General features: G+C 39.8%; 1 protein-coding gene, 1 long non-coding RNA gene and 1 pseudogene across 3 annotated transcripts in view; 1 reads left to right on the top strand and 2 right to left on the bottom strand.

Annotated features, from left to right (window-relative positions):
• LOC138007994 (uncharacterized) overlaps positions 1 to 3,966 on the top strand; it is a 31,199-nt gene extending 27,233 nt beyond the window's left edge. Inside the window, exon 3 of the long non-coding RNA XR_011124150.1 lies at positions 3,723 to 3,966. This is a non-coding gene — a long non-coding RNA (uncharacterized lncRNA). The remainder of the gene's footprint in view (positions 1 to 3,722) is intronic.
• LOC138007992 (QRFP-like peptide receptor) overlaps positions 1 to 10,000 on the bottom strand; it is a 21,157-nt gene that overhangs the window by 1,826 nt on the left and 9,331 nt on the right. The window contains exons 2-3 of one of the 2 annotated variants that reach the window (XM_068855157.1): positions 3,200 to 3,255; positions 1 to 1,863 (exon numbers count right to left, since the gene is read on the bottom strand). The exon at positions 1 to 1,863 is cut by the window's left edge and continues 1,826 nt beyond it. In XM_068855157.1, coding sequence (XP_068711258.1) covers positions 760 to 1,863 — 1,104 coding nt within the window. In that variant the 5' untranslated portion in view covers positions 3,200 to 3,255 and the 3' untranslated portion in view covers positions 1 to 759. Of the gene's footprint in view, positions 1,864 to 3,199; positions 3,322 to 10,000 lie in introns of those variants that run through there. The other variant, XM_068855156.1, reaches the window with a different exon arrangement.
• Positions 8,579 to 9,866, bottom strand: LOC138005849 (QRFP-like peptide receptor; annotated as a pseudogene).

Here is a 10,000-nt window from a genome sequence, read left to right as displayed (position 1 = left end):
GTGTACGCACGAATAAAACGAATGGTTTGCATTTCTAACAGCGAGTGTTATTACACCACTAACCTTTTCGCGCGGATTATATCTGGCGCAGTACTAAATTTCGCGCACTTAGGCGTGCGCGAATTTTAATACAACTAAGGTGTGTAAAGTTTCATATGTTTAAACTGCGGAATATAATGAAATGAAAGTTGAAAAGATCATCGCAGTTAATCCGTCCTTTCGTTTTCTTTCATTTTATCAAGTTGTCATTACTTCAAATAAGATTGAGTATGGCTACACCACAGAAAAGGGCATGAAGTCCTTGCTCACTGCCATGGTCTTTCCTCGGAAAGAAATCTTAGCCTGCGTACAGCCGCCCCTCCCTTAGAACAAATTTGGGTGGCGACGGGGAGGGGGGGGGGGGGGGGGGGGCTGTACACAGGCTAAGAGACCTTTCCTGTGCATTGTCTTTTTCTTTCCGGTGGTAAAGATGTGTTTAGGCGAGACTCTAATTTAGCAACGCTGCCCGTCGATGGGCTGAAACGTCCTCCACTTACTGATGCTGCTTCTTACTTTCTTTTACGTACTGAACCAAGGATCATGACGTCGGCATCATGCAGCATCAATTGCATTTATTGAGACAAGATAATGCCATGTTCAGTTTAGGTTACTTTCTGTAAAGATTGTGAAGATGTGTGTGATCCATAGGATGAATTTTCCATTCAAGTTCATGAGGTGTATCCTTTGCTACTACGTAAATATGTTTACAGCAGTGACATTTCATGAACTTCGGATCAAGGTTGGACTTCTTTTTTCTTGCTTTGCCATCTGTGCAGTTGGTAGCTGAGTCCGTCTCAAGGAGCTAGAATTGAGATGTGATAGAGGCACTCGACTTGCGTGGTTCAATGAAGACAAGAAAGCGCGGTTCACATTTGTAAATCCGCTGCGGTATTCTTTATTGAAAATTGCATAAATGCATGGATTGATGGCCGAATTAGCATGGCCAAGAAACAATCCTACAAACATCACGTTCACGCTCGCGATTTCGTGAAACGAGCTATGCACTAGGAAGTTGAGCAGAAGGTAAGTGTAATAAGGCATCCAGCAAAGAGCGAAGACAACCACAATAGTTATAAGCATTCTTAGGACGCGCTTCTTGGTGGCCAGTTCAACCAACTGATTTGGAGCAATGATGTTTCCTGGAACCTGCCTTGTCCAAACCTTTCGCACAATAGCTGTGTACAGCACGGTCATCACGGATAGAGGGACGATATACAATGAAACCAGCAAAACAAGGGTGTAAATTTTGGGCGATGACTCGTCATCGAATGCCGGACTCCACTGTTCGTAGCATTGAACAATGCAGTCCTTTTTGACGACTTTCATTGCGTACAACATCGGTGATGCAATGGCACAAGACACAACCCAAATCAAACCAATGACGAAGTTAGTTAGTGGTTTGCTGAGGCCCGGCATTTTTAGCGGAAAAAACACAGCGAAGAAACGATTCACCGCAATAGCAGTGAGGGTTAGAACAGAGCTGGCCAAGGATATTCCCTGGATGAAAGCAATGATCTTGCAGAGAAAATTGCTACCAGGTCCGTTAAACCAAACGAAACGCTGACCAGTTGCTTCTCTGGTGTAAATACATATTTCAATCATCATGTTAAATAATGTAGTTAGTATGTCAGCCACAGCCATGGATACAATGAATCTGTTGATTGGAGCTGATCGTAAGCGTTGGTTTTTTCCAACAACCAGAATAATAAGTACATTTCCAAGAACTGAAATCGCAAAGATCATCAGATATGCTGCGGCTTTAGCTGCCGCAAGACCCGCCATTGGGATGTAAGGAACTTGGCAGGAACTAGTATTGTTGGACATCTACATTAAATAATGAAAAAGTACATAGTTAGTATAGCATCACTTGGAATAAGCAAGACACAATGAGAGACGCAAATAAGGAGAAAAGTTATTCAAAACTGATGATGGTTTTACTGAACTTCCGAAACTACAATATAACCATATATTGAATCATCGTAGTCAACCCTGACACTAAGATCAAAAATAAAACTGACGTACTGGTGCTTCTTTTCGTTGTCACTGGCTGATAAAAATATCAGTGTATTTAAAAAATATATATATGATTACTTGTTTCCATAAATACTTTTTGACAGAAATTAAGCACAAGTTCTAAGTAAAGGTGACGAGCTGAGGAAACGAGCGACCGGAAAACTCGCCATGCTGTCATTTATCACTTTCTTTTGTTTTTTTGAGACACACGTTAATCAAACGTCAACGCCAAATTGATCATACATCTACATATTGCAAAAAGATCTTCAATTGCACAAACGTGTTCGGAGTTGTCTTCTTTGGAAGGATAATAAAAATAAAAACTTTCAAAAACGTTGTGACGTGAATTAAGCTGAAGATAAAACGAAGTTTGCCGGCCATCAAACGTCGACAGAATCGGAAAAAACAAAATTAAACATATATCGGGAAAAGTTAAAATTAAGATATTTATAATTTCTTAATTAGGTTTTGACTTTGTATTTTTTCTATTATGATGGATGGATAGTTCGGCAATATAATATTTTCATATCAACACAACTGAAATTCATCTAACGACTCAATCCAGTCCACTGAATTCCTATTTCTGGTTCTTTTAACCAGTATCCTTGCATTACACATATATTAAAACAATAATATGAACAAAACATTTCGCACTAGTCATGCATGTTTGTTCGCTTTCGAGCATATTACAGACCAGAGATGTTCGAAATTGAAGGGATTCCCAAAACTGTCTACCCTCTTATTCTCTAACTACAAAATTTAAAGAACGAGTTAAGAAATTGTTTTTCTCTAACAGAAGGAGAGAAAAATTGTACTTTAAAATCTTTCATTTCGTCAAGCTTTAGTTGAAATAAAGTTTTATCTGAGTGCAATAAAAAGAGATTGTTTCAAGGAAATTTGAGAATTGAGTCTGACCAAAAATAGCGTCAGGGATTCCTTTTATTTTTTCCCGGCGACAACAGAAACAATTTTCATTAAAAAAAGAGAAACTTGGCAGCCACAGCAACCAATAACTTCGTCGTCCCCTTTAACAACCTGTCAGATTCAGAAGCGGTAAAATCAAAACATCATTTGCTTTCCCCCCTGAAGCGTCAATTTAAAGAGCAAGGACAGCTCAGAAAAGAAAATGAAAAATTGATATCCTTACCACACTATTTGGGTTTAAACGATCGAAGACTCTTCTCAGCAATGAACTTTTACGACCTGCGACAGAGAAGTTGACAAGAGTCTGGCTTATACAAATTTATCAGTGTTCTATGGCAGGTTTACTTATCTTACTCCACTACCGGTCAGGGGGTTGAAAGATATCATGGGTTTAACATCATTGCACGAAAATAACTTATTTTACGTATGTTAGATCCCTCTGACAGCATTTGATGTCGAAATGACAATTCAAGACTTCTAAATGTTTTGAATAAATGGATTGCTGTCTTTTGTGAAACGAGTTTTAATTGGCCGAGAGCATGGTATTGACCCTTGTAGCAAAGTTCAAATATCCGTATCAGGAACAAATCTGTCCGACGCGTCAGCCAATACATAGAGGTTTCCCATGAGCAATCAATTTGAAGAATTTTTTTTCATGACGCGACTTCCTTACACTTCTCTATCTTTGATTGAAAAATGGTATGACAATAACCTTCCAAAAATTAATGTGTACTTTTCCTTAACAGGAAGCTGTGGAAAGTGTGACCATAACGGAAACCCTTGGATTTGCCTGAAGGCTTGGCAATTTACGCAGAACGAAGATATTTGCTCAAGCGAAATACACTGAGCAAACTGGGGTGGCTGGTTCGACGAAGGTAAATTGTGAAGAAAAATTTTTATTAAGAAAATATGAAAAGATTTTCGACATAAAGTGGAAAACTAACGGATCATCAAATGTCCAAAAGGATGAAAGCCTGCATATGTAACAAAACGGTCCTCAGTTAAAAATGAAAAGAGAAAATACTTTAGGTCATGTAATCAAACGATGTATGAAAACATTTAAGTGATAACAACAGTTAAGCTATGTCTATTGTTGAACACGAAAATTGTGGGTTTTGTCAACAGAGTTGATAATGTACGTTTCGAGCGTTAGCCCTTCGTCAGAGCGAATCGAGGAATTATTGTTTGTCTGGAGTAGGAGCTACGCTATTGGTGTTAACATGGCAACGTGAAAATTAGGAATAAATTAAGGGTGCCGATTTTGTTCCAGATTCTTGCGGCCTTCCGTCGAACCTTGATGTAGGGAAGGGTCGCAGATAGTCATGTGCTCTTTGGAGTGGTTAGGGAGATTAAAATGACGAGCAACTGGCTTAGATGCATCATTGTCATTCTTCTCAACATCGCCAAGGTGTTCGCGGAATCTGTCGCCTAGTCGTCTACCTGTCGCGCCGATGTATAATTTATTGCATATATAACGTGCAGGTTATGCAATAAATGACATTTGGGGAGGTACATGTGAAACGATCGGTGATCTTAACAGGTCGCTTAGGTCCCGATATTTTGCTAGTGCTAAGAGTGAAAAGACAAGTCAATTTTGCATCGTTAGCGTGATATTTGAAAGTGCCGGGTTGCTCGTTAGTTTTGAGTGCGCTTCTAATTAAAAAGTTGCCTACGTTTTTGTCGCCGGTTTGAATGAAATTAGTGGAGGTTGTGAAAATAAACTACCATTCTCGGGATCATTTTGGAGTAATTTAAAGTTATTAAGAATAATACTTTTGACTGCGTGATTATGAGGATGGAAAGTGAGGGTGAATGGAATTCTGTCGTTCTTATCCTTTTCTGACGTTTGTAGTGCTGACTGTCGATAAAATTGTTGGGCACGATGATGGCCCACCTTGACCACAGAGGCAGGACAGTCACGTTTTTCGAAGAACTGGTACATCTCCTCTGATTTGCTGGAAAAATTGGAGTCATCACTACATAGACGTCGAAGTGTAAGAAATTGAGAATAAGGAATCGAGTTTTTGACATGTGATGGATGTGACGATGAGTACAACAAATAACTGAGAATCTGTAGGTTTGTAGTGCACACTGGTACATAAAACGTTGCCACTGATAGAAACTTTGATATCTAGAAAAGCCAATGAAGTTTTCGAAATTCCCCAGATATATCAGTAAGAGTTGGATGAAAGGAATTAACGGTGGTTATAAATTGATCGGGTTCTTCTCTGTTGGACGAAATAGTGCCGAAGCAGTCGTCAATGTAGCGGCCGTATAGTTCAGGTTTGGGGCCGTTGTACTGATTAAAAAATTGGTGTTCAACATATCCTACAAAAAGACTGGCATAACTACAGTAGGTCCCATTCTTGTCCCCATCGCTACACCATTAATTTGTTTGCAATAGCTGCCGGCGAATGAAAAACAGTTAAGCGTTAAAACTAGTTTGGCAAGGCGGAGTAGCGTTTCCGAGCTTGGTTCTTTGACAGTACGTTGATCGAAAAAAGTGTTAAGTGTTACGTGCTTGAAGACCTTCGCTATTGGGAATGACTAAGGGTGTATAGAGATGTAATTTCCATGGTGAAAATAAGGTTGTTTTGGCCGGAGAAATTGAAATCGCGGAACATTTCTAGTGCGTGTGTACTGTCTTTAATTTATGATGGCAAAGATTTGACGATAGGCGTCGTAATCTCGTCTAAGTAGCTAGAAATGAGTTCGGTAGGGAAATTACAGGCAGAAACAATAGGGCGACCTGGGTTGTTCGGTTTGTGAATTTTTGGCAAGAAGTACATGTTCTAGGGGTAGTGATGATGAGATTAGTTGCAGTGTCCAGTAATTCTTGATTGACTATAAGATTCTGAATGTTGTCCTTGACGAGTTTTTGATGAGTGGAGGTGAGATCTTTCTCGACTTTGGCATCAAACGAGGTATTAGAAACTTGCCGGAAAAAAAAAAAGAAAAAAAAAAAAAGAAACTTGCCGAAAAGCTTCTTTTCGCTAAAGGTCGGACCGCCAAACAACAACAACGGCGCCGCCTTTGTCGGCCGATTTGACAACTATGTCATTGCGTTTATTAAGATTTTTAAGCGCCGCCCACTCTTCCGAGGAAAGGTTGGAAAATTTAATGTTACGATTGAATTTAAGTTTGTGAATGTGGTGACGGCATTTTTTGGTGAAAAACGTAAAGAGGCAAATTGTCCCTCTGGAGGAGTCCATTTAGATTTGCGAACTTGAAGTGTTTGAAAAATATCTTTGGTCGGAAGTGTCCGAATTATCCTCTTTGTCATGGAAAATGGCTTTTATTGGTGCAGGGATGGCGCAGTGGTAAGAGCACTCGCCTCCCACCAATGTGACTCGGGTTCGATTCCCAGACTCGGCGTCATATGTGGGTTGAGTTTGTTGGTTCTCTACTCTGCACCGAGAGGTTGTTGTCTCCGGGTACTGCGGTTTTCCCCTCTCCTCAAAAACCAAAATTGAATTTGATTTGCGTTAACTTGTTGATTTCAATTTACAGTGTCCCCGATTAGTGCTCTACCGCGAAAGAGAGTTAAATAAAGTTCCTTTCCTTTCCTTTAACTGAACGCGGAGAAGGGATTTTTCAAAATCTCGCTTAATAGTGCGTTTGGCAATAGGGACAAAATTTAGGCCCTTACTGAGAACAGATTTCTCTAAGTCAGTAAGCGGAAGATTTTCTGGAATTATAACTACGGTATTATGGCTTTGCAATGTTGCGTCGTCAGTAATTTGCGGACCTCTTAATTGTTGAAGTTTCTGGGTCTTGGTTTGGTGTAAAGGGTAAAACAGTATAGAATTAAGTTCCCGCATTTTAGCGCGACTCGATTTTACCAAAACTACTGGACAAATTTTGGAAGTTCGGAGCGGCACTGAAGAATTTGTTTGCCAAGTACATTTCGTTTTTGGCAAATAGCTCTGATTGTGATCCTCATAATATTACGTGAAAAAGAATTTAGAGCGCATTGAATTTGGTTAAGATATTGATTCGAGTGAGAGAATGTTGATGCATGAAAGTTTGAGCGGAAACCTTTAGGAATGACTCTAGAATTGAGGCAACGACCGATGAAATTGATGTGACTACAAAACCTAGTTTTGGCGAAGATGAGAGTGGCTAAACGGAGAAAGCTGAATTGTTGCTAAGTGCGGGAAAACGAAAAACATAATGTAAATTGACCACGGTACAGGGATAATGTGGAGCAAAAATACATCTTCCAATTCTGCACCCTTAATCCCCACGGCATCAAGGAACGCTTTTCATTTACCTAATGTATTCCTATTTTTCATGTTCCCATGTTACCATAGCGTAGCTCCTACTCCACTATAAAAACTACACACAACCCATACTTCCTCGATTCGCTCTGACGAAGGGCTAACGCTCGAAACGTCAGCTTTTATTATCTCTGTACGGTGGTCAATTTACATTATCAACTCCGTTGGTAAAACCAAAAAAATTCGTGTACTACTTCCCCACCGACGCAGCACCACAGTTTCTATATGTCTATTGTTGACTTGCTTTCGTGCTCAGCACTGAGTTTATCGATTAGTTTAGAACTTGAAAGTTGTTTCACGGATGATAACAGAGGACGACGAATTGGCAAATAAGTCTATAGGGCATTTTAAAACACTTTTAAAATACTTGTTAACGATAAAATGATAACTGGTTTTCAATGCAGTTAGGTAAAATTCACGCAACGAATGACGATAGCCATTTAATATGTATCAAAAGGACACTTTTTTTTCCTTTAGATCTCGCGACAAATTAGGGTGATAAAATCTTGAAAGAGGAAATGCACATGATAATACAGCCAAAAACCTCGACGTCGAGTTGTTTTGCTCCTTGCACTTTGAGAAAGATAAGAGCCTGAGAGGATCGGATCGGAAGACGTGACTAATCTTGTGAGGCGCACAATTATATTAACTAAAGTAAAAGGATCTCTTTAGTGATCGAGCTGTTTATTTGAAATTACAGCAAGTGCGTAAAAGTCACAAGTAAAAGAGTAAATAGGAAAGTGTTTGTTTGATTTGTCCCCAGCTGATCAGAGAGTACAGTTTCGCATCGAAAACTGAAGTGTAAACGACATTCCGTTTTTATTATTCCACACGTGACTTGTCCCATTTTCATTGAGGCAAACCTAAAATAGATTAATAATAATAATAATAATAATAATAATAATAATAATAATAATACTAAAAACTCAACATCTAGAAGATCAGATTTGATACTTGAAGAAAGAGAAAAGAAGAGTATCTGGATATGTGATATGGCGTGCCCACACGAAAATAGCATCGAAAAGAAGAGAATTGAGTGAAAAAACAAATTACAGACAGCTTGCATTTGTACTTAGAGAGCGAGGACCTGGTTTCAAAGTCAGAGTTATTCCTCTTGTGATCAGTGCACTCGGTGGAGGTATAAAAGAGTCAATAAAGGAACTGGAACTGGAACTGGAACTGGATTTGCACAAACGATTTGTGCAAATAGGTTGTTGCGGTGTTATCAGGAATTCACAAAGCGCCAACTGAATCAGACGTACGAGTGCTTTAGTTACCTGATCCATTTGAAGGTTTTGGCAATTGAGAGACGCATCTGGAAATCACAAAGGCTGTTCTGTGGGAGTACTTCTGTCATTGCTTGCTGTTTGAAAGTCAAAGGAATGAAACTGACGAAAACGACATCTCATAAAAGTCAACTTTCTCAGCGGAGAGCAGATTAGTCGCGTGAGTTGAATCAGACCCATCCTGTATTCGTTATGGATGACGAAATAAATGCATGGGTTTATTGCACTGTTTGCATGTCCGACAAACAGACAATAAAACATTATAGTATAAGGGACACGGCAATGCACGTGTTTCTCACTGAAGAAATTCAAGAAAAAAATTACATGGTATGGTAGCCAACAAGCTGCAAAAAGGCTGACGATGATTATGAGCAGTTTCAGGAGTTTCTTTCTCGCTTGTGAATGAGGACGCTGTCCTCGGTGCATTTCGGTCGCAGCCTGTCCAGGAATACTGCGATGCCAAACTTTGAAGACTATGCAAGAATAAAGCACTGTTATTACTACCAGTGGTAAGGCGTAGAGCACTGTAAATTGGATGATGGTATAATCGCCGCCGGTCATGCGAAGCGGCGTCCATTCTTCGTTACAATAGAAATAACCATCGTATTTTATCATTTTGTTCGCGTAAAGCAGTGGAAAGCACATGAAGACAGAAATGATCCAAATGGGAACTATGACAAAGCGTGGCCGTTTCAGTAAAGTCACATGTTTCAAAGGAAACCGGACCACGAAGAATCGATCGACCGATATCACCGTTAGTGATAATACGGAACAAGCGATGGATACATCTTGAATGTAGCCAACCAGTTTACATATCAGAGTTCCCATCATCCCTCCAACAATCACCGCATAACTGTTTGTCAGCTGGACGTTTAGTTTTTAAGGCATGTGAAAGACTGTTATCAAAAGATCTGCCACCGCCATGTTCAATTAATGAGTTAAAGTTCGCATGTTACGATTTTTGCGTACAATCCATACGACCGTGCTGTTGCCGAACAAGGACACAAGCATTGCCACCACATACAGCGTCGTTCTTGTGTAACGTTTGACTGGTGTATATTCTTCCTCCTAAGGGCAGTCAAATGTTGGATCATCCCGACCGAATAAGCTCCCGTTGAGATTCATTATTGATCAAGTCTTCCCGACGGTCTCATCTTGAACGAATCTGGCATCAAAAGTTGACATTGTTATGCGCTTCTGCTCATTAATTAAACAGAAGTAAAAAGTAACCTTACTTTTATTGATATCATTAAGAGAAAAGGAAATGAAAAACGATTATTTGAAATGGGGACCGGGCGGAAAAGGGGAATATTTAGAAAAGGCGGATCACCAGAATGTATGGGGAATATTTAAACTCACATAACGAGCCAGACGCCCTTAACAACCAAAACAGTACCTCGGTATCCCGCGGAGATAGCAGGCAATATGCCTGGTAGCTCAGAGGGGTGCCCAGTTGCT

The sequence above is a fragment of the Montipora foliosa genome, chromosome 6 (assembly GCF_036669935.1).
Source record: "Montipora foliosa isolate CH-2021 chromosome 6, ASM3666993v2, whole genome shotgun sequence".
NCBI classification, from domain to species: domain Eukaryota; kingdom Metazoa; phylum Cnidaria; class Anthozoa; order Scleractinia; family Acroporidae; genus Montipora; species Montipora foliosa.
The sequence above is the reverse complement of the archived record's forward strand: the minus strand, read 5'-3'. Positions and strand labels throughout refer to the sequence as shown.